Genomic DNA, 25,477 nt, shown 5'->3' on the forward strand with positions numbered 1-25,477 from the left:
GAGCCATTTTGTTGAGACAGGTACAGTAAAAGAGGACAGTAAATGAGAGGCAGACTTTTAGACCACTCTTACCTGGTGGGATCAAATGGGACTTCTTGGGTGCACTTTCTCTGATGAGCAGCCGTGTTGAAGTGTGCAGCCTGCTGCACCATCAGCCCAGCATCCAACAATCCAAAGCCATACCTGGACCAAGCAGGAAACATGCAATCTATTATACACTGTCCTGATGTATACGATAAACAAGCATGTGGCAGCACTTATATCCTCACACACATGTGAGCTGGAGGGTCTGTATGTGGGCGGCTGAATGTGCTGCAGGAGCAGAGTAAGTGCTAATGGCTCCGACATGAGGAGGCAACAAGTCATTGACGGAGATGATGCCGTCCTCTGACACAATCGCTCCCTGCACTGTCCGGGCTGAGGCTGAGGGCTGCTGTGTGTGCCGCCTGTAATTGCCTGGAGGATTGATCCTGAACAATGTGCCATCTCATGGACTGTAATCAAGCCTCATTATTCATTCTTCACCACCACAATCTGGGTGCTGGAGACACAATGGCCGTCCCTTAAGCAGCATCACTGCCTGGTGACTGCATGACCACTGCCTATCTCACTTTCTCCCCTCCACTTTACTGCTCCTGTTTCGCAATCTCTTTATGTCTCCTCGGAATCATCCGCTCTCATCTTTCCTCTTTGCCCTCTCTTTTCCACAGAGCAGCCTGTCATTCAGTCTTCTTTTCCTCTTTAAATTCTCCTTCACTCTCCTCCATCAAACCTGAATGTCTTGCATCAGAACTCTCTGCCGCTTCAGTGATGCTGAAATCACAGTCCTCATAAGTCTCTCCTTAATTCTCTCAAAATGTTTCTCTCTCTTTCAGTTCTCCCTGGTTTAAATCAGAGTCCTCAGACTGAGTAACAGCGCCGTAACAACCTTCATCCCTCCTCCTTTTGGAAATCCAGAGGGGGTGACAAAGAGCTAATTTCTGCCATTATTACCATACAAACCTTATGCCGTTAATTTGCAATAAGTGAAATTCATTATCCTGGTGACGGGGTCTCTTGCGGCAGCAGCAGCAGCAGCAGAGAGAGACACCGAGACAGGAGAACGGAGAGGGCTGATCAATAACTCAATCTGCTGCCCTGCATGGGGCTCCATCTCCTCTGTCTCAGACTGTCAGTGTGCGTGAGGAAGAGAGGCAGGAGCTGCAGCCCACATCGTCCTCGTCCTAACAGCACGCCGCACGATCAATGGACACAATCTAATCAGCCACTATCACCACCAATGACTTTTAGCATGTAGGGCCCAGCATAATAGCATTAGGCAGACGGGTGTGCAGGGTTGAGGTGCGCTCCTGAACTTCAAGGTCATTCTGGGAGGTTGTGAAAGCGGCGAAGAGTTGGAGCAGAAGCACCCTGTACCCCTTAGCGAGAGCGGTGCACCTATTAAGTGCCATAGCTCCAGCAGATCGATCGGGCCAGACCGGGCTCCATGTCTATAAACCCACGCGGACATACATCTGATAGATAAAGCTGCAGGAAACAGGTTTACCCACGACACAACATGATGAAAATGATGGATCTTTTGTCCCCCACTGAACCACTTTTCAAGAAGACTTGAGAGCTTTTCAGCCATCTCATCAACAGGAGAGCAAGCACACTGCTACTTTGAGCTAGAGGCTTGTGGTTTTCTTCAAACAGAAATGAGAACAGAACAACATTCATTGTTGTAGTGATTTGTTACATTCCCGAGCAGTTTAATCACAGGATTTTTGTCCTGGATTTTCCGTAAAAAAATATGTTTAAGATTAAAATGTCTTTAAGATGAAACCCACGTATTGTAATGCATATCAAGCAATTAGTCACATAACACAGCCATCCAATTTTCAACTTGTTCTTTCTCCACCTCCTGCGTGGTTGGAGGGAGGTTGAGCCAAGTCGACTACAGAGTGACAGCACATCTTCTGTCCACGCAGCACGAAGCATGTTAAACCCCGACCCCCCGCCTCCACACATATCGAATCTGCGGCCCTCGCTTATCCTCCATCCACTCTCACTCGCTGACGCCGAATGCCCTAGCAAACTCTTACTCCCTCCATCTCTTTATCCATTAGGGTGACGGCCACCCCCACTCACTCCCCCACCTATCCATGGGGCCTCTTTGTAACTGTCGAGGAACCCTTTTCACTTTTTGTTCTGCAGGCCTTCCCAGGTCCTTTCTCTGTTGATATTCACACCATCTGCCAGCGGCGGAGAAAGGTGCACACAAACCAGGCTAGCACAGAGATATCAAGATCTCCAGGGGTCGAGGTCTTGCCTCGTCTCTACACACGCCGTTAAAAACCACAGCTTTAACAACTGCAACGCTGAAACCAAAACAGATTTTTTGCAGCTTTCTGGGGGACATAAGTATGGCGTTCTCACCCCTTGTTTGCACTGGTATGTCCTGCTAAGTCCTCCCGAATAGAAGTGGCTGTAAAGAATCACTCAAGCCGCACTAAGCAGCTGCCTGTGAGTTAGGTCATTTTCCCAGGAGCCCCAGAGTGGGCACTGGCAGGACCTCAAAAAGCGGGGACACCATCTGTTCAGTGCCTGAAAAGGTTGGTGACACCTTCTGTGGTATCAACAACTTCTAATTAAGTGGCCAAGAATGCAGCAGCAGCTCCAGTGCATGATTGGTGGGCTTGCCTTAGTTAGTTGCCTTAGACAACAACATTGCAGACCCCCGGTGAGCGTCACGCACCTCTCCCTCACATCTGGCCATGGAGTAATTAAAAATGAAGAAAGAGTGGATACAATAAATGCTTGATGACTTGAGCGGCCAACAAAAAATTGTTTTACTCTTGTTTTCTATGATTTTTTTTTGTCCACCCTTTGGTACTATTTAATTGAATGTTTATCAGGAGCATAAAAACCAGCATTAACCCTATGGTCAATCCCTGTGTGGTTTGTTTTTCCTATATCATGATGCTCTAATTTCATTAACATTAGGATTTAAATGAAATAACAAATAGACTTAACATTCGTCTGATTTCCATCGCTCTTACAGCCAAATCTGCTGCTCGGAAATGTTACTAATTAGGCTTATTAAGTAATTAAGAGGAGGTCTTAATTATATCTGTGCCACTGGGACCTGCAAGGCTGTAACCATGAAATGCTGCGCCGCACTGCTCAGCTTTGTAGGATGTGCCACAGTTTCATCCATTTCACTGTTCTGAATGTGTGTTTTTGTACACAGAAGATTTGGAGCATACTTTTTACGACTGTATTAGGTAAATATCTGCTCTGACATGAAATTACAGAGAGAGAGCCACTCAGCAGCATTCAACAGCATAGCCTCGAAATGCCAAGCGAATTACCTTGCAAAGAGTTGAAAGTTTAATGAAATATATGGCAGGGGGGGGGGGGGGGGGGGGGGGGGGGGGGGGGGGGAATGAGGGGTTTGGCACAGGCATGGACATAAGTCTCAGGAGAATGGGCACCAAACGGCTCTCTCAGTCTCTACAGCCATCAGTCAAAGTAGCAGCCATCCTTCCCATCCTCAAGGAGACTTCTCTGGAAGCCACAATGATCTACATCCCATGACCTCACTCTCAGTGTCCAACATATTTTGATTTGTAGCTCTTGTGTTATTCAAACACAAATTCAAAAGAGGATGAAATTCAGCAGAGAGCCTTTGTTGGACGCATACCAAGGTACAGTCCTTTTAGATGTCTCTGCCCTTGTGGAGAAAGAGAGAGAGGGAGGGAGAGAGTGTGAGGGCGAGTAAGGCTGCACTACAAGCTTGGCAGACGATACCCTCCCGAGTCCCGAGTGCTTTTCCTTTCACTCCGGACAAAGCAAACACTGAACCGGGAGTCTTTGTTTGCCTCTTCAAAGGGACAGGTTTTTGATGCCGTGTCACTAAATGTGATCGAGCAAACTGAAATGTAATAAAACATCAAAAACAAAGTCTGTTTTTATGTGTTTATCGAGCAGTATGACAACTGAAGTCATCATGGGAGCTACATCAAGTTCAAACGTTCTGTATTCAACACAAAAATGCAACATGACCAATAATTGTATGATTGCACTATTGGATTACACGTCGATATACAGGAATCTACATCTAACAATGTAAAAATAATAGTCTTTGTTTATTATTTATAAAATTAACTCTTGTGTTTTGTTTGCATTGGCTCTACTGCACTGTTGTCTCACAGTCTCCACTTCTGTATGTGTAAAACAGACAAACAGCAACTTGACCAAATACATATATATATATTTTATTCAACCATATGTATGCATGTGTAAAAATGTCAGCAACAGTTACACTTGGTAACTTAAACTTGGTTTGTATACTAAATAAAATGGACAAAATACAGTAACATAATAAATATTTCATGTTTTTGTAAATTATTTTTGTTAGCCCAAAAGTCATTAATGGTCTAAGAGTTAGGATCAGTATTATCCTATATGATGGTATTATGGTGCTTTGGTGCTTATGTGTGGGGTCACTAGAACCTACAGGTATACCAAGATAGACCTCTTATGACCAAACTGGAATAGCAAAAACCGAAACATAGTCAACTGGGATTTAGAGGAGGAGTGCTCCTCCGTATTTTCTCTGGAAGAGGTGCATGTGAACGCAAATGTAAGAATTAGATGCTCCGCAGTTTCTACGGACTTGGCCCCCATATAATGTCCGTTGTTATCTGGGAGAAGTCAATGTGTGAACACAGCAGGGGATTCACCGCGAGCGAGTGAGGGGGTTGATGATGCTTCTAAAGCGTGACAGATGCAAATATTTTAAAAAACTAACAAAAAAGAAAACAATTATCTCCCAGTAAAAAAGAGGCATCGATACGTAGAAGACAATGCCGAAGATGTAAAGAGAGTCTGTGGTCATAAGAGCTGATGACGGTGCCCACCTCTCGCCTGAATAATGCAGGGGATTTGTTGCTGTTGTGAACACGTCTGTGCAGAGAACCTCCAGCTGTGTTGTACATGTGTAAAAAGGGAAACTCTGAGTAAAATCCACGGCCAAATCTCCGGGTACCTGAAAATGGCTATATAGAGTGATGCTTAAACCAGTTAGCATTGGCTGTTATTGTATTAAGAATGATTTGCAGCAGGAGTCTCCAAGACCCCAAACAGAAGTAATATTTTCTGTAACGAAATTTTGATCAGATTTTTAAGCAAGTATCTTTAAAGCCATTAAGTATGAATACTTTACCTTGTTAAGTCCAGGGTCTCAAACCCCAAACAGAGCATTAATGAAATGCTACTGGTGAATATTGATTGGTTCCACAGAGACTACAGCCAGAGCAAAGTCACCAATGTTAACTCTGAATAAAGAGGAGTAGAGAAGGTTATAAGTGCAGATGTTGTTGTAAAACTTTATTTTAAATTTTCAACTGCTTTTCTAACCCCTAGCAAAATATCAAGATTGCTATTTGTACATGTATTATTCATCAGTGGAGCTTTAGAAGAGCACAGGGTCCCTACAAGCCCCCCACCCATCAGCTCAGTATGGTGGATGGGGTGGGATGTGTGTGTGTGGAGGGTATACGGAACCCCTCTGTTTGCCTGCTGAACCCCCCTGCCGGGAGACATGGCACCCCCTGCAGGAGGTGCAGCGCTCTGCTTCCCCTGTCCCTCAGGGCGAACCAGTGTATGTCACACACACACACACACACACACACACACACACACACACACACACACACACACACACACACACACACACACACTCTTGGCTAATTCAGCCCAATTTATCTGCTGACACATCAATCATATATGCACGCACACACACAGGCACGCACTACATGCAGACAAACTCACAGGGGCAATGTAGTAGTTCATGGTTTCAAAGGACAGGAACATTTTCAGTTGAGCCACATCGCAAAAGTTGAAGAAGAAAGTAAAGAATGACGTGATGTTCTGATATAGAACCATCTTTGTCTATACAAACCAAATCATGTCTCCACACATAGATTTACTTTCCTTTCACAGGAAATAATATCATTGCACAGCTACTCTAATATGAAATGATGGTGGGATTGTTGGTGTGTGTATGGTACTCGGAACAAATACACACACTCTTATTCTCCCTACTTAAACACATGTATATGGACCACAGGCTCAGCCACGGAGTAATTGGCTCAGCAATGGAAAATGAGGAGGCCTGGATAATTAATTAATCTATCTGGCTGGGGCAGAGACGTGAGGCCAGTTTTACAATGCTTACAATGTGGGTGTGTGTGTGTGTGAGACAGAGGGAGTAAGAGAGCAAGAGAGAGTGGCCCCTGGACGATCCATGGCCTTGCATGAAATGGAAATGGCTTGCCAGAATGCATTAGGTGTGTTTCATATTAAAACAAACACACACACACACACTACAACTGATCCACATATTCATCTGGAATTCATGGAGCTGACAGAATTGCGATGTTATTGATCTTGAGTCTTTTCACACCTGAAACAGAAACAAACCAGACTGGGTCGATCGTATTTTCTGAACTTTCTTCACGATGAAAAATCGGAGGAAATTCAGATTTTTTTCTACTTAAACTGTGGTTTGTTTCTTGTTTGATCCTCCTAAGGTAAAGAGACTTACAAGTTCACTAAGGTCCGGATCTAACACATGCAATTGTGCAAATAGAATATATGCCCTTAAATCTGAGAGTCCATGGGAATGTTGGTCATAGAATGAAGTGTGGTCAGGCACTGTTGGCAAACTGCTATTTAGTAGAGCTGCAGTACAAAGTGACTGGTCAACAAAAACCTGGTCTGAAGACAATATAAATTATTATCAATAATCATTAAAAATGATATGTTGAGCTATATTTTATATATATACCTTTAATTATCATAAAAATGATACAGTGAACTTGTTAGTGTTGTGTCTGAAATGCTATGTGTTATCTTCCCTTTAAAGGAAATTTATCTTTGGGTTCGAGGCCCACAGGTCCTGAGGAATTTGGAGAAAGCCTGAATATATATGTTAGGGCAGTAGGTCACAGTTTTAAGGGTTACCCTAAATTTGAGCTAGTGCCTTCTCTCCCTGTTACCAGGCAGATGAGGAGAGCGGGATGAAAGCCAGATGTGTTTTCTTTAGATTCACGAAAACAACAGCAAATGCAAATCTCAACTAAGTTCTCACTATTGACTGAAACAGAGCAAGTCTTCTCATGCAGTTGACAACACCTCTCCATGTATTCCCTCAATCACTACTTGCTAGCATGACCTTCAAAGTAAGTTATACTGGTTAAACAAATCACAGAGCGACCAGTGCCAGGGCAGTGCATCAGCTTCACCAGACCCAGGTCACAATGTATGAGTGAAAAAGGAGTGTTGTGGTCTTTTATTATAATCCAAGCTTTATATACATTGTAAACACAGTTTGTACATGGACAGTATCCCTCGGGCACTGCACGTAATCTGTGGATTGGGTGGGTAGGGTCATACAAATTAACACTGATTAATAAAATGTTATAAGCTGTTTGTGAAATGATACATCTACATGAGGAAGCTATTAATTAAATTCTCTAAAATGTGAGCAGAGCGGAGCCGAGCTACAGATATTCTCCACAGCGCACAGCTTCATTTTTAGTCAAGTGAAATACTGACTGAGCAAACTAACGCCAGGGAATACTCAGAGAAACAGACACTCTTACCAGGAGAAGAAATGGGACCACAGCAGGCAGCGCACATCAAAAAATCTAATCTAATGTAATTATAATGCTGTATGTCTGTATGTGTGTGTGCAATTTGGACACATGACAAATTTCTGAATAAACAAGTCATGTGCTTGGCTCTGCAGCAGAGGGGTGGAGCTTCAGGGTTCTGTGAGCCCAACTAACCTGGATCAGAACAGTGGAGAGAAGAAATGTGCTCTGAAAAGTACATAGAAGAAATGTATTGCAAAGACACAGCTAATCATGGACCACTTACAAGGTGGCATAGTTTTTGTTTTAATACAATCAACTAACAACTATACATGATAATAAAAATGGGTAAAAATTGTTTTTTGGGACATGTAGGTAAAAAGTTTTAGCAACTAATATTTACTCTCTTTTAGCCCTGTTTTTGGTCTCTGCTGTTTTCTGAAGGAATAATCTGACTCTTTAGTTGCTAAATGTTCAACTATATCCAACAATTAATCTCTTACTGTGTTTCTCTGATTTTTGGTCGGTTGTGCTTGCTTTTACCGTGTAATACCTTGATTTACGATATATTCAGTATAGCCTTGTTTTTTTTAAAGGTATCTAACAAAACATTGTTTTGGTGTTTGTGCTGAAGCTTGGGTGGCGAGGAAAGAGGTGAGGAGTGTGAGTTCAGAGAGTTGCTTTGCCACAGTTCGAGATAGTTTGTCAAACTCAGGGTGGGATGTGCAACTTGAGAGTATTCCCCTCCTTTTTTCACCACAAACCCATGTTAGGGGTTGTCAGATCTAACAACAGGATGGGTACAACACACACACACAAAAGCATGCACACGCACACACACACACACACCTTAGATGAGGAAAGAAGTGGCAGGTACATCACGTCTATGGGAACAGAACAGCAGATGGAACTGGCAGGCACACACAGCACTTTGTGCTTTGACACACACACACACACGCACACACGCACACACACACACGCACACACATACACACCTACACACACACTCTTGCATGTGCTGCCTCCCCGTTACAAAAAAACACACTGACACAAACATGCAATAACAAGCTGCTTTTACGTTATGGTGATAAAATATCACATCTGAAAATAAACACGGAGCCACAATCTGTGCTCAACAAATGGGAGTTTGACTATCTCCTGTCAAAGTGTTAAAAGGTGCAGGTCACATATAACTGGCTCGTCCCGTATAAGAAATGAAGGTGTCAGAGTGTTGGTCCTATAAGGTGTTGTCTGTTTGTGACCTGTGTCTCCAGGGCATCATATGAGTGACGGTGTAGCTAGCGGCCCAGATAATCTATGAGATAAATCATCTTTAGTCACTCTCTAACAGCCTGACAGACAGACAGGCCTAAGTACCTGGGAGGGTGGCAAAGGGACACTTTAAAACCTCCAGTGATGAGGAGTATTGCCGTGAAGAAAACAGTTAGCCGCCCCAAGCTCCCTCCTATCCCCCCGAGTCTCTGGCTGCCATTTTGGCTGCATCTCAAGGCGCTATTCTGACTCTATCTCATGTCACCGCGCTGGCTGTCGTTCAATTCTCACATTGGCTCCTGTTCAGCATCCATTCTGGCTCTGGTTCAAGCTCCACAGTGGCTGTGTTTCGGGGGCTTCATTGTGGCTCTGTTTCAGCAAAGTCGCCCCTCCCTTTCCTCCCCTCTTTGAGTTTCAGCACCCCAGGTAGCTGGCCTCCTGCCCGGCCTGAGATCAGTGGGAGATCCAGGCTCGGGCCTTTTGTTTGGGGTGGCATTTTGCCTTTGTTTTCCCATCTTGCCTGTAATCTAAACACCCAAAACATCTCATGCTTGACAAATGGGCCCTGAGACGAGGGAGCAGCGGAAGACAAACGGCTGGAAGCGGTTCAACCCCAGGCAGAACTGATGGTGTCCGACTGGGTCTGACCTCCCAAAGGTTAAAGACACGTTCACTTACAAAGCAATCAATTACCCAGGATGTGTGGGTGCTTTTAACCAACCCCCCCACCCCTGCCTTGCACACAGCAGGCATTATTGATGAGGGTCCCAGCATACAGCACACTCCAAGCTGTAGTGTGTATTACATTTCACAATTGAAATAAATCTCATATTCCTGGTGTTAGTGCCTACCTGATCCACTCTCCTGCTTCATGCCGTCTTTCTCCCCCCCTTCTCCACCTCCTATCTCTTCCTCCCTCCCTCTCTCCCTCGCCTCTGCAGGTTGTTGTAGCAGGTTTATTCTGGTAGTTGGGCTCCGTGGGCCCCGGCAGCCCCCTCAGCTGTTCCACTGGGTTTGTAATTACCATTTCATTAAGAATGACAGTTTCGGGGGTTGAAGCACCATTTCATCCGGGTCTCGTGGGGAAGGCGCTTGCCAAATTTCCAGTGTGAATGGCAATTATCTCTCTTCGTGTCTGCAATTCACCATTTTGTACTTAGTGGCTTGACGGCGGCGAGGAACATTTAGTTGGATTAATAATAGGTCTGGGATATTTACACTGTAGCCCACTCAAGCTTAGCTCTGTGAACAGACTGATATGAGCTATCAGAAGAGATAGAAACAAACCGGAGGAAATACTACAGAGACGAGCACGACTTCTTCATTGAGTAAACACTGTAGCAGGAGAGGTACTTCAAGAGGACTTCCACAACACCACATTATAACTGTATAGTCAGGGCATTTATTTAAGGTTCCATTTGTTTCATGTAAAAGGTCCTTTGGGGTCTCTGTAAGTTCTCATGTAGTTTTTTATACTTTGGATTCAATCATCAAATATCATAGCTGCCCATAGCTGCCCCCTCCCTCTGGAACTCTCTCCCCAAACACATCCGGGACTGCACCAGTCTCACAATGTTCAAATCACAAATCAAAACGGAACTTTTCAGAACTGCTTTCATTGTGTGATATATGTTGTGTGCTCTAGGTTTATTTAGTGTGCAGCTTTTATATAAATTTAAACATTTGTAAAGTGTCTTTGAGTATTTTAAAGAGCGCTCTATAAGTAAAATGTATAATAATTATTATCAATTTTAGAGCACTTTTTGTGTAATTTCTCTTTTTTGTCCAATGACTCAAATGTCTCAGTGAGGCCACTTTATACAAGTTTAAATGTTAAACTAACTCATCACAATGTGTATTCCTGCCATGCAATACACAAAGTAGTTTGCTCAGTGTAAATGTACAGTAAGTACAGTACCAGGAATTAATCCACTTTACATCTATCATTTCATATGATCTGCACGACCTTGCTTCTCTTAAAATGCCAACATTTAAAAACAATTTTTTATCCCGTCTCTTAATACACAGCTTGTTCACTTATATTTACCTGCATGAGGAGAGTACATTATAGGAGGATGAGTTCTGTTTTAATTATTTAAGCCTATTCATAATATTAACATGTCTATCTGTACAATGAAAGAATGACTGGTGCCTGTCACTGTTTGCCTTAAAATGATCCTTTACTTACAAAACTAATGTGAGACTTCATCAGTCTGTGTCTGACAAATCAACTGACAATCTTTTTAAGTATTAAGTCATCACTTTGTTTTTCCCAGTCTGAGTAATGGCACCTGTCATTCTGCAACACTGTCCATTACAGTACATCCAAACTGTCGGGCTGTAGTCTACCAGTTGACTGGTTAATTTGTTGAGTGACAATGCTCTCGTCTGACCAAATTGTCATTGGTCCGACAGTCACACACACAGTCTAAGAGCTACATCGATAACATTCCAGGATTAATCCTTCGTTTTTGGTGACGGGAGAGACAGACGGACAGACTTGAGAAAATGCGGAGGATGTCGTTGGTGCCGTCGATGCTGTTGGTGTCTTGTTTTTGCTTACAAAATCTGCGGTGCTTACAACATCTGCTTTATCTACGTTACTGTAGATAAATAAATATCATGATATGTTTTAATAATTTTGGCATTTACTTGGTACCAAAGTATCGGTCCTCCTGACATCCCTTATCCCACGCACACAGTTTTTGTCTACTCTTCTTTCGTTAAATGTTCCTTTCATCACAGCATGAAATCTGGAGCTGTTGTGGTGTAGGAAGCGATCAGGTCCTTCAAGCCCAGTGTGGACACGAGGATACTGCAGCAACCAACACACAAGGATTGTGTTAAAATAGACCGATTGTTGTTTCTTCTGAATATGTGTAAACAAGTGTGTACTGCAAATGGAAGTCAGGAAGTGTGTGAGACTATTAATTGTGCGCCTGACATTTTTTTGTTTTTAAGAAAAAACAAAAAAATGTCAGGCATCCGCTGTGCTGAGTTATAAAGACATGACTCACATGATGTCTACTGCGAGTGACGGCTGCAGCTCTTTAATTGCATGTCTGCGCTGAATGATGGGATACTTAATTCCTACACATTCCACACAATTGCTTTTCATACTGGCAGAGGCCTGGGGAGGCAGCGGAGGAATTCTGTGGCCATATGGAGAGGGAGGTAGAGCCCAGGCTGAGTGATCGGGAGCTTCCCGCCTTGTCCCTGCACCAGACTGGCTGCTACACTACTGAAGCTGCAGACGAGCACGTGAAGCTGCGACTAATGAAACACATTCCACACACACATGCAAAGAAGTGAGACGTGGTGAGATTTAATTTAGCTCTGGCCTCCTTAACACACTTCCAGATGCATTATTAGACACACACTCAATAGTCTCGCACTTGAATTTAAGTTATGTACATTCACACGTGGTGTATCACACCTAAACAAAATCCCACAAACAGGCTAATGCATGGTCTCACATGTTCTGTACAGATATGCTCTCAGTCACACAGTGTATGTAATATACACACACACACACACACACACACACACACACACACACACACACACACACACACACACACACAGTCTGCTGTATAAAGTGTGTTGACAGTCCTGTCAGCTCACAGTAACACCATCAGGCTCCCTGCTGTCCTGTGAATGGGTCACTTCTTCTTCTCCGTCTCTCTTATCGCTCTCTCACATCACCTGTTTTCTGAGTTGAGAGGAAGAACAGTTCTCTAGTGCTAAAGAAGCCAGATCGTTCTGTGACGCTCTGACCGCAACTTTTGTGATAGTGTTTTTGTTTTGGTTTCACACTGCAATTCATGGAGCGGAATATAAGCTTTTGTATGAATTGCATACATCTAGTGGTCATCACCTACTTGGGCTATGTATATTGTCGTCCACGTCTTCAGCTATTGCGTTGATTAAATAATAAATTAAAATTGAAATTGTTTGCTAACTTCTCTGAATAAGTTGCATAGAAAAAAGTAATCTTCCTTCTAGAGAGAAAATGAATGGACCTATCCACTTAAACTTTAATTGTGTTGCCACTCTAATATCATCATTTTATTACTCCCAGCAAATTGACATCCTTGTTCTTTAAACATTATATTGCCAGAGGGAAAGAGTAAAAGAATGCCTGTGAGCTTCTTCTGCTTATTTGAATTCTTCTATTTTTTTATGCTATCTCAAGTGTCCAATGTACCCAATCAAATAGGTTTTCACACTGGAAATAATCCAAAGCAGGGTTAAGTTTGAGAAGACATTTGGTCAGACAAAAGTTTGGTCTACAGGTCCGGACAGTGGTCCAAGGCACATTTCACACCTGGTATTTTGGTATGAAGGTCCAGATCAAGGAAGGTGAGAAAAATCAGCAATGCTAACAATTCTATGAGGCTGTGATGCTCACTGTAAAAAGACTTAATTATTTGCTAGATAACATACTAAACAAGTTAAAATTTAGATCTGATGATTTTGCTAGAATAAAAGTCAGGAGTTTCGCCAAATTACTCTGAGGGATTGTGTCAACATTTCATGACAATCCACCCAATTGCTGTTGAGATGTGCTTTCTCAAAATTCATCTTTATCTATAACAATGTCTCTGATTATATATTACTATGCTGTCCCTTACATACTGAATGTCAGCCCAAGAGTTACCCATTGACAGAATCAATGCAACCTTATGGGTATTGTCCTCAGATGTCAGCTCTTAGAGCAGCCAGCAGTTCTGTTCATTGATGTGACCCTGGAAATACCCTGGACCCCAACAGACCCTTATAAGGCGGGGGAGAGAAAGACGTATGTTATACTATATATAGAGACAGACGGGGGGCTGCTAACGCATTCAGTAGCCTGGCCTTGTTTAAGAAAAGCCCTTAATGACTTTAATTGATCTCCATTAGGTTTAAATAGAGAGGGACACTGGGGGAAGCAAGGTTGTGATTCCTGCAAACAGATCAGAGGTGAGGGGGATCAGGCAAAGATGGATGGGTGGGAGGAGATTGAGAATAAACAAAGAGGAAACAATAGAAGACAGCAAATAAGAGTCTTTACAGATAAGTAACACAACACAGTCTTCCCATTGAATGCACACGAGCAGAATGTAATGAAGTTATACACAATGTAGACTGTAAACATGTACAAGGCAAGTTTTGAAGTGGCTTGATTCCATACAAATACAATAGAATGAAAGTTAGTGAATGAAAATGGATGCAAGAACTGATTCGAAGACACCGTACAGCATGTCTGAGCAAAAATCATTCTTATTCCCCACGACTTTATAAATCATATTCATAAACTAACAGAGACCATGCAGAGGAAGACGTGTGCAGGCTCCAGAAAAACGATAGAAGTGAAACAGAAAGAACTGGAGTTCCTGGAGAGTTCTGAAATTCGAAGGAGGCCGAGATGCAAACAGATAGACACACATCCATACACGTGGCTGACATATCTGATCCTGGCTTATCTCTATAAACAGATTCTACATTTATGCCGAATCTGTGAGCAAGGGACAAGATTTTGGTGCTGGTTTCAGTTTCTCTGGTTGCCTGCAGGTAAACAGTCCAGCGAGCGAAAGAGGCACAACACATTGACTGAAATGCATCGTTATTGGCTTTTTTGTTTATTGGCATTCATATATGCAGGCAGCTGTAAATAGGGATTAGCTAAAGTATTGTCTGGAGCTAAGCAGAAAGTATCACAGTTTGCTTGTTGTGTGGAGAAAGGTTTGACTCGTGTTTAAAAAAACAGGGAGTGCAAACAGTGTAAGTCAAATGGAAGACAGAGTCTTGGCCTGGATATCTGCTAAATACTGGAAGCCCCAAAATATTGGCCATTGCCCCTAGATGCTAATTTACTGTCAGACAATAGCTGATGGGCTTGAAGACAGGTTCCTGGCATACAGCAAATAACCATATGTAAGGCACAAAAAGTCCTGAAAATTGTGCAAATGACTTTGCAAGTGAAAAGACGCATGTACAGGTATGATGTGAACATAGATTAAAAAGATCACAGCAAAGAGGGTAGAGACTGTTCTCCCACAAAAACTGTCCCACAGGTCATTTGCACAGGCAGCTTAAAATTACTCAGTTACAGTTTATTATCCCATGATTGCATCATATGAGACAGCATCAGTCTTTTCAGCAAATGCCCCAAAACGACATGTTAAAATAAGCTGACTAAGAGGAATGGAGGAAGAAAGATGAGGTTGTGATAAAGTGAAAAGGTCTGTGCATCGAGGAGGTCAGCTTGATTTGTTCCAGAAAACCTGATCAAATAGTTTTTGGGCCTAAACATTACAAAATCTTAGTTTGTTATTTACTTGTTAAAAGTAACTTTTTTAACTGTTCATCTGTGGCATATTCTTCTATCAGCTTCACTGTCCAGTCTGTGTGTGAGTGAGTGGGGCCGGGGCTGGTCCAGGGCCTGTGTGTGTGTGAGTGTAGACTCTGTCTCCCTCCCAGACTCAGAAAAGATGAGAGAGGCGACACAACTCAATAAAATACACATAGACAAATCAAACCGGTGCGACCAAGGACAAGATTTAGTCGCACTTATTTACACACAGATATTTGGCCACATGTGCAACATGCAGAAATGTTACCAGCGTAAAAACTGATTAAAAGGTGGGGACCAATCACATATACAGTCAGCCTGAGGAAAAATATTCCATGGACTCTTGGTGTCTCTCAACCACACTACAGTGGAAACCTCAGCAGTTTTTCTAGCATTTTATCTTTAATTGACAGTGACAGAGGAGATGGACTGGAGAGAGAGAGAGAGAGAGAGAGAGAGAGAGAGAGAGAGAGAGAGAGAGAGAGAGAGAGAGAGAATGACATGCAACAAAGATCTCAATCTGTACCAAACCTGGGATGTTGTACTTACAAACATGACTGACTCATGATCTGTTTGAAACAAACCAGAGTAAAATACTCTTTTAAATGATGAGTCTTAAAATCTGCTCTCTAACTTACACTTTAAACCACTGCACTTTGAGGAAAGTGTTGTAATAATAAGATAAAGTATGTTGTAATTTGGTGCTTTACAACTCAAATTTAATTAAATTGAAAAAATATATATTAGAAAACATATACAAACTGGCATATATGCAAAAAAATAAATACATTTTGTACTACTTAATATTGTCGCTGTAAATGTCACATATCATGAATAGATCTCATGTCTACTTCTGAAAAAATGTTTGCTGCCACACGATCAGCCAGTCAAACTGTACTTTACCACTAATACTGAAACATTTCTCCATGACTCGTGTTACCTCTCTCTCATTTTACTTGAAATGTGTAGTGAATGTTAGTAATAAGGATTTATCATAGTAAAATAATAAAATATAATAAAGCAACTTTATTCTGCAAATAAAAAAGATAAATAAAACTGTGCTGAAGTGGAAATCCCTGTCTCCACCATGGCTCAACCCCTTCCAGTCCCCTCATCCAGCCCATCATCCATCCCTTCCTCTCTCCATCGCAGTGTTTGTGTTTCTAGCAGGGGGAGCCGGCTGACCCCTGACCTCGGCCTAATGAGAGCGATAACGAGGATTAAAAGGGGGTGACTGGAAGGTGTCTGAGAGTGGGGTTTAAACAATTACACTGGGCTGCCAACATGCCTTTCTTCATGACTCAGGAAATTACAGTCTGCCTCTTTCTCCCCCTCCACACTCTTTCAGTCAGCACACAAAAGAAAGGGCTTATGGAAAATAATAAATTATCTCGGGGCCACGTTAACTTGGATGTAAATCGCTGGGCAATTATGTTTTAATAGCCCTTTAAGAGAATGAGTAATTGGGTTGACACTACTGGGGTTGATCAGGCTCACCCATCTCTCTCCCTTTGTGTCCACTGGAAGTGAGCTGTGCGTCCATGTGTTGGTCAGCCTGCAGCAGCACTGCATGGTATTAGTTAGACTGTGAAGGGCAGCAGCGATGATAGCCCCTGATGACCATGTCAACACATTAAATCTTGACTGTTACAAGACAATCAATGTTGTCATTTTTATAAACGTTATATTTTCTCTATGACAAACTTCTCAGTGGTGTTTTCTTTGTCTAATCAGCTGTTGTTGGCCACTTGTGCTTTGTTTAAAGGGTAATTTCTGTATTTTGCAATCTGGGCCCTATATTTAAAAATGTGTGTGTGTAAATGCTCTGATGCGTTTTTAAGGGGCAACAAATCCCCATTGCAGGATTTGTCTTAAAAGAATTCCGCTTTGAGCCAAACTGAATTTGATTTCAGTCATTGGGATGTAACATAAAGCTACTGTACGTATCTCTGTATTTATCCAAAAATATAGAATCCTATGTGTTTTTACATTTACACTGAACATATGGTTATGGCATATGGGAGGCAGCACAAATGAAACTAACGTTTAAAGTGTATGATTTTAAAAAGAAAAACATCAACATCAGAAAGCTGGTGGCAAAAATGGGAAAGACGTCCTTGTATTCACTTTTAAAATATGCCCTAACTTCTGCACAAGGCACCAGACTTCATTATCAGAAAGCTGATTGTGAACTCATTGAGCATAAACTTTGCTAAATTTCTGAATATTTGCATAAATGAAAAGTGCAGATTTGTAATGTATTCACATAGTTGTACCAAATAGATCTGTATTCATTCATTTCCTTATGTTTGATGGTGTAGGTGTTTTTTGTATCTGTAGACGTCTGATGAGCTTTCCTCTCACATGTGTCTACCAACCCATGAACAAACACACACATGCACACAAAGAGGTACACAACACCATGGCCAGCTCCCTTTGACCCCTGACCTCTGGCCCTGAGTGTGACCTGTGGATGATCAGTGTGTGTCTGGATGTGGCCACTAGTGGGGGAGGAGGGGCCAGATCGATGTGCGGAGGAAAAAGATCACAACAGGCCAGACCTGGTGAGCCGAGAACCATCAGATGAGACTGGAACAACACAAACAGCAGGGGAAGAATGAGGAGGGAAGAGAGAGAGAGAGAGAGAGACACACAGAGAGAGGGAAAATAAATTAAAACAAAAAAACTGTGATAGAGATCTGAGGCTAGAAGAAGGAAATAATCAAAATCCTCGGCAGGATGTCAGACCTAACTGCAATGAACAAGCAAATGGTGGGATAAACCTATATTTATCTCCTCTTACTTTCATCTCGGGAGGAAGACAAACAGGGTAAGAAATTGATCAGATGAGCATCTGTTAGACTTGGCAACAGTCACGAGTCTACAGAGACAGTTTTTAAAGCCCATTTTTCAATCTTATCTCCATTACTGTCAACACAGAAGAGACACTGTCAATAAGGACTGTTCCACAGTAAAAGAAGAATAAGGAGAGCTGCATATGCAAATGCGGGCAACTGGACCTTTTTTTATTTACCCCCTTCTTCCTTTCAGATAGATGTTCTCTGGTTTCTGCAGCCACAGGATGTGCTTGATGTGGAGTAGAGGAGTAAAAAGTTGATTTAATTAAAGGGCTGTCAATAGCATACAGCTACACAATCCTCAGGCTTCTGCATGCACAAACATAGTACAAGTCATCAACTATGAGTTCTTCAAGTGCTGATACTAGAGCAACATGTTAGTGCTGCTTAGTAAGTTGCCCTGGTCGAGGTCAGGTTAGGTCAGTAAGACCCTGCACAGCCTGCAGAGACCACTAGCATGCTCTTATACTCTTAATGAGAGTTCTGACTGAATAAGAGCAGCGACAAATACTTATTTCTATTATCAATTAATCTTCTGATCAAGTAATTATTATTTGTTTTAATTAAATTTAAAGTACACGTTTATTCTGACCACCAGTACAAACTCAGACAGCAAATCCTTTAATTTGGAAAACTTGAACCAGAGGATATTTAGACATTTTTTTAAGAAATATGAAAATGAAGCTGATCCACTATAATAAATTAATTACTAACTTGAGTTTAGACTGAGCACATACAGAATTTTAATCTTTTTTTTAAATTAGATTGGTTTTTTTGCAGCATATTTTCACCCTTGACATTAATCATGTCGTCAATACTCATATGATTTTGCTAGTGTCCTCAGACCCTCACTGTTTTAATAGTACCCTTTTGAGTTATATAGGATCAACAATAGGGAATTCAATTTAAAAGGAAACACAAAACACAAGGTACTATGTGGTGTGGTCATAGTGCTGCATGTTGCAGGCAAAAGCTGAAATATGATCAGAGAAATTCGCTCTGAATACTACATCCATTACAATTAAGGCTTATTAGACACCAACACAGTGGATAGCACAAGACAAATCTTAAACTGTGAAACATTAATATGACATACAGCAATTTATCCTCAGCTCACACATTCATAAAATATACCATTTGAGTTATGGTTTATGTTAGAGTTATGTACACGGCATGTGCACCAGCGCAAGAGAACCCTGCGTCTTTCAAACTGAACTCTGCAGAGAACCACTTGAAAAGAATGAGGGGGCTGCAAGATTTTAAAGAATATATATAAAATACAATATAATATCTGTGGTTTATGTTTTCACACTTACTTGCTCAGCAAGTAACCAGCGCAGACTTCCAAACCTGGCTCTCTACTGTAAACAATTCAGGGCTCCCAGGAAAAGTCAAGGCCTGGATTTACCAACACAGAATCCTCCCTTGACTGCTCTGGCCTCTGCTAATCTTTCACGTCACAACACCAAGATTCCAGCTTCTCTTCAGCAGCGTGGTAAAGGAGTTCAAGGTCACCAGCGCCAGAGAAGTCCCGCTCTACCAGACTCTGTGTATTACAGAGCCATAACTCATTTTGGTATTTTCTTGTATCCAAGTAATTTTCTCCTTGTGCTCAGTCCCAACACCTTAAGTTGTGTTGTGCAAACCTTGTGCTACGTATTGCGCTTTTCTATACTGTACTATACTGTACTGTACTGTACTGCACTTCTTGTACGTTAGAGAAGTCATAGGGAGCTGGTCTGGGTGAATGGATGAGTGCAGAGCACAGGGTTCTTGCACTGTGCTTTAGTTGCTATGAGGGTAGAAAAAAAGTTAATGAAATATGCTGTTAGTTAAAATGTTGTGTACAGCATCAGCATTTTGTGTGTCAGATATGTTAATTAAGAAAATTAACTCATTACACTCATTACATTGCTTACAAAACACATTGCATATTGGTGGTTTACAAATGTAATTTGTAAGGGACAGGGTTTGCATGTGGGATGTTTGACATAAATACTGTTGCACATATTTGACAGTCACTGACAAATCAGTGTATGAATTGAGAACATGCTTATGAACACGATTGGCCACTTCAATGAAGAAAAATTGTGTTATTTATATTGAGATAAAATAAGATCTAGTCACGGAAGGTGTTATTGTTTGTGGGTGATGTGTCTGTCCTCAGAGAGGAACATCCATCATATCAGAAGTGTTTCATTGTGACAGGACCCTCCTGATAAGACACATAACACACACACACACACACACACACACACACACACACACACACACACACACACACACACACACACTCTGCTGCTGTGGAGCACCTGAGGATGTGGCTCGTGTTAGTGTGTCGCTCGGTATCCTCTCTATCTGCGCCTCCTATCCCCGCTGTGTTCCTCACCGTGGCTCTTTTTATCCCCTCCTGAGTCAACCATGTCGCTCGGGGACAAGGAGAACGTGGCGGTTTCCCTGGATCAAAAATTTACGAGCAATTAAAAGTCGGCCGACGCCTGGCATTCATCAGCCCTGCGTGCTGCTGCCAGGCTGGGTGAGGGGGACTTGCAGTAAACCACAGGCTATATACTTTTATATCTGTTTTCCCTCCAAAGAGGGAAGGTTATGACAAAATTATGTTTTACTGTCCCCCGTTTCTAGAGCGATGTAGACATTTTTCATGGAAGTGGCTTGATGGAGGTCAGAGCCCTTCGAAGAGAGGCACAGATAGAGAAATATGTGTACGAGTGCTTGTTGTGTTTATGTTGGATGATTTTTTTACACCCCAGACAGAAGCCTTTAACACAATAGGAATAACATAGTATCTGCTCCTCTGGTCGATCAGTTACTGAGGGAAAATGACCTAATTACTCTGTTGTTTATTACTGCAGAGCTCTGATTTATTTCCCTGCGCTGATGTAATTTCAACACAGCCACACTGAGTCTTTCTCTTCAACAACAGCAGCATTTTGCTGTATTCCAACACACATACACACCCATGCACAATGATCCATTGCGACACACCTAATACACAAAAAAACACGCAAACACTCATACATCAACAAAGTCACTCTTTCACTTTTCCTGGCTCCTCGCGACAGGCCCAGGCTCATTTGCATCCTTAATTGTGTTGTAATGTACTTTTAATTTGAAAATGGAGGCAATTAATTATTTTGATATGGAACAAAATGCAGCAAATGTAAACATTCTAATAGTTCTCTGTGAACGGAGGATCATTTTTCAAAAGAGGGATTGAATCTTATCTCATTTTTTAATGCCACACCAGTTTTTTTTAAGATACCATTTCACCACTCATGCATTCTCCTTGATATTCACTTTGTCTTTGCAGCGAGGGGCAGCATTTCTTTGATCTGTTCCACTGCTGTTATTTTCTATCTAAATCTCCCACAGGATAATTACTGTAGTTTCACCTATGCTATCAGAGGAGATTAAATGAAATTAAGCCTGTTTGGACGTTCTGCTTCTTCTCCGTACGTCAACCCTCTGGTGCAAAGCCGCTAACATCAGACTCTCCACTTTCTATTTCTGGGTCAGAGAGGCTTCAAGTGGAGATGTGAATCGCAGATTAATTTCTCTTTTTTTTCCCCCTCTGTCGACCATGTGATCAATAGGTGTCAGTGTTCAAAGGCTGCAGAGCAATGCTGCAGGAGAGGAGAGGAGAGGAGAGGAAAGGAGAGGAGAGGAGAGGAAAGGCAGAGATCCATTTGTACAGGCCCTGGAAAAAACTGACACTTTCACTCCCTCAACCTGATAAACTCACCACAGAGAGGAACAGGATGGATGCATGTTATTTTTCCCCCCTCTTTTCCTCACGTCTCCAATACCTTTCCTCTCTCACTCCTTTCCTATCTCCCCTCTCTCACACACACACATTTTCTGTCCTCATATCTTTATCCCCCACTCAACCACCACTCCTCACCCCTATCGATTCCGCTCTCTCCCCCTTTTGATTCTCCTGAGGGTGCTGGGAGCTCGCTGACATCACAGCCGGCGTTGGCAACAGCCTATAAATTATGACTGACAAGGCTTTGCGCCAATAAAAGCACCACCATATTTCATGCACAGTAAATCTGATTGCAGATTGCTCTGGCGTGTGGTGGCTGACATGTTTATTGTCGTCACAGCGGTGGGAGCAGAGGATGGAGGGGTATAGCGGGTGGGGTCGCACCACAACATCAGAGTTTTCTAAAGCTCCCAGTCTATATGGAGAGGTCAAACAGATGGGAACTCTGGGATGCAGGCGACCCCTTCCACCCACCCAACAACCTCTTAAATCCCAGGACATACACACCCACATTCACATATACGCACACGCACACGCACATCAATATCTACATGCACATGTATACAACTCATCCATGATCTATAAGGCAGCTATTTTGCCTCCAGCTCTTACAAAGCCATGCAGTTGCTGCTCCCTCCAACCACCTGTCCAATCCACACACACTGCCCAGTGAAACGTTTTTTCAAAGGTTATACTCTCTATTGAGTTTAAACAGAGAATGTGTGACTTTAAAAGACTACTTACCTTGTCAAGTATTTAGAGTCAATCCCACACACAATACAAAACCTTGCTGGAGACTGTGTGTTAATCCTCAGCTGAAAATAGGCTCCCACCTATTGACCCTGTTTGAGTTATGTTCTCTAAAAACTACACTGACCAGCTGTTACTTGTATCTCCAATAAGAACCAATGTGGTTGCAGCTGAGTGTCACAGACACATACTGAGAGAGGACTGTGGCGTACTCGGGTGTTTTACTGACAATAAGATAAAATATTCTTTGATTATGTAGGAATGAGCATGATTTAACAGAATGAAAGATTTTTTCTTTTTTCTGCCACACTGTGTGTATTGTAATAACTCTTGGTTTAATAACTCTATAAAAATCTTGTTTCGTTGTGTTTGTATACTGTAGAATGATAGTAAAGTGAGTGCATTTGCTTAGATACTGTACAGCTTTAAGATACTTTGGCTCTACTGGAGTATTTGAATTTTCTGCTACTTTTCACATCTACTTCCAATTTTCAGATCAAGACTTGAAATGCATAACATTTGATTACATTACAAAATAAGACACACTGTTATAAAACGAATCCAGGGTAACAAGAACAAGTTATGTTGTGCATAATGAAATTATTCTATCGCTTAAATTTATTTTTAACTTCTGTTCTTTTATTTACTTAAGATATTGAATGTTCACTTACATTTTCTCTCCATTTTTGATATTTTAATTCAAATAAAAATTTTATTTATTAAATTGAATAATTAATGAGCACAATAATGTGTTTTTCACTTTGATAAAGTATAACTTGTTAGATTCTACTTTGACTGTCACTGATCAGGCTAAGTTTTTTAAATTCTGTTCCAACCAAGCTGCCAGAAACTTACATTTATTGCTTAATAAGCAATGAACTGCTCCTTTTAGTAAATAGTCCCACACAAAACAAGACCTTTGTGTCTACTGGCAATAGGGTGTGGAAGGATGTCCATTTTTCCAGGAAATATTTACTATCATCCAATAAATCAAGCCACAAACAAAGTACACTATGTTTTACACCACATTTCTTGTGTCTGTCTTTATTGAGGTGCCGTCATGTTCTCTGGACCTCTAGAATAACCTCTCTTCCTCAGTAACCCCAACCTTAGCATGCAGTGTTATCTTCAATTTTCTTAAACATGGATCCTCTCATTACAGATATCATATCTAATCTTTAACGTATTGTAACAACCTCATTGATGGTAAGTGACCCTGTGCTCATTGCACTGTCTAGTCCATCCGTCCTCGCCCGTGCAATAAACCATTCTTCATAATTAGCGTGGCCGCGGCAGTATGATCAGGGCATTACAAGTCCTCTGCCACAGCCCCTAAATGGACAGATTTCAACAGACGCCCGCTGGTGTGATCGGCATCATTATATTTTAATTAATCCATTCTTCTCACAGCAACACAGTAATTACAATCTATTTTATGACACGGCATGCTGCGAAAGAGGGGATGGAGGAGAGAAATGGGAGGGCAGCGAGAGGGAATAATACTGAGAAAAAGAAGAGGAGAGGAAGGACTGGGGAGCAGAAAGTACAAAGAGAAGTGAGGACAGAGAGTCAGAGCCAGGATGAAGGGAGGAAATTTTAAGGTGAGTGAGACAGAGAGCAGAGGTAAAACATCACAAACGCTATGACTGATTACCAATATGTCATCGCCTGGCTGACATTGTAAAAGCATTGTAAAAGCGTTTATACGATGTCTGGAGGAGCACGGAGCACAGGGCTCTCTCCCTCTCTCTCTCTCTCTCTCAGATTCATGCTTCATACAGCGAAAGCGAGAGAAGCTCCATTTCCTCCAGCCTCAGTCTGTATAAATCAGAGCAGGTACAGACACTCAGACATGCTGTGGGTGTGATAATAACATTAGAGGATTACAATGACACTCCTCCCTGGACAAGATCACCTGTCTCAACTGTCATAAAACAGACTGCTGCTTTTTGTGGTTGAAGCGCTTTATATGAGGCGAGTGTGTGTAGGTGTGTGTGTGTGTGTGTGTGTGTGTGTGTGTGTGTGTGTGTGTGTGTGTGTGTGTGTGTGTGTGTGCACGTGTGAAGAAATCCCAGTAGTGAGGTGGACGATGCCTGATCATCACAGATCGTTTTACTTGAGTAAACTTATAGGTAGCGCTTTATTCCTTTAGCGTTTTGCATACATCCATTACTCTCAGTTAATTTGAGCTTATTTTATTGTAAAAATATTAATTTAACAAAGGAATTTAACTGTTTTATGTTACAGAGGCTCAATGATTATGTTCCTGAGAGCGTGAGGTGGTTCAAATAGGCTATTTAATGTAGCTGAAATTATCCCAGCTAGAGATCATATAGGGATAATTACTGTAATCATACATTTAACAACCACATCCACTGCATCTCCATGTACACTGTAGAGAGGTAAACTGTTCAGTCATTAATATTCTCTTATAGAGAAAATAAACACAGACAGCTAATAAAGGTATTAAGAAATCTGTCCTAAATGTACACCTTTATTTTGTTCCAAACAAGCTGCCAGGAACTTAAATGTATTGCTTAGGGAACAGCTCCTTTCAGGAAATAATCCAACACAAGACCTTTAGCACACCAGGGTGTAGAAGGATGTTTAGGTGGTTCAAATAGGCTATTTAATGTAGCTGAAATGATCCCAGCTAGAGATCATATAGGGATTGCTGGTAGTCCAAACCTCACAGTAACAAAGTCTTATATTTACCAGACGTGAGTGACTCTTAGGATTATTGCTCCAAAGAGACAAACTTGACAGGCACATGCTGCTGAGAAGGCCATATAGCAACAGGTCAATAAGGGTTTCAGCCACGCATAGTGGC

The 25,477-nt window shown here is 41.9% G+C and overlaps 1 protein-coding gene across 7 annotated transcripts in view; it reads right to left on the reverse strand.

The window, feature by feature from the left end:
- LOC109632018 (proprotein convertase subtilisin/kexin type 4-like) overlaps window positions 1-25,477 on the reverse strand; it is a 163,432-nt gene that overhangs the window by 26,800 nt on the left and 111,155 nt on the right. For all 7 annotated transcript variants that reach the window (XM_069537850.1, XM_069537847.1, XM_020091112.2 and 4 more), the window contains one exon: window positions 73-183. In XM_069537850.1, coding sequence (XP_069393951.1) covers window positions 73-183 — 111 coding nt within the window. The remainder of the gene's footprint in view (window positions 1-72; window positions 184-25,477) is intronic.

Source organism: Paralichthys olivaceus, chromosome 13 (assembly GCF_024713975.1).
Source record: "Paralichthys olivaceus isolate ysfri-2021 chromosome 13, ASM2471397v2, whole genome shotgun sequence".
Taxonomy (NCBI): domain Eukaryota; kingdom Metazoa; phylum Chordata; class Actinopteri; order Pleuronectiformes; family Paralichthyidae; genus Paralichthys; species Paralichthys olivaceus.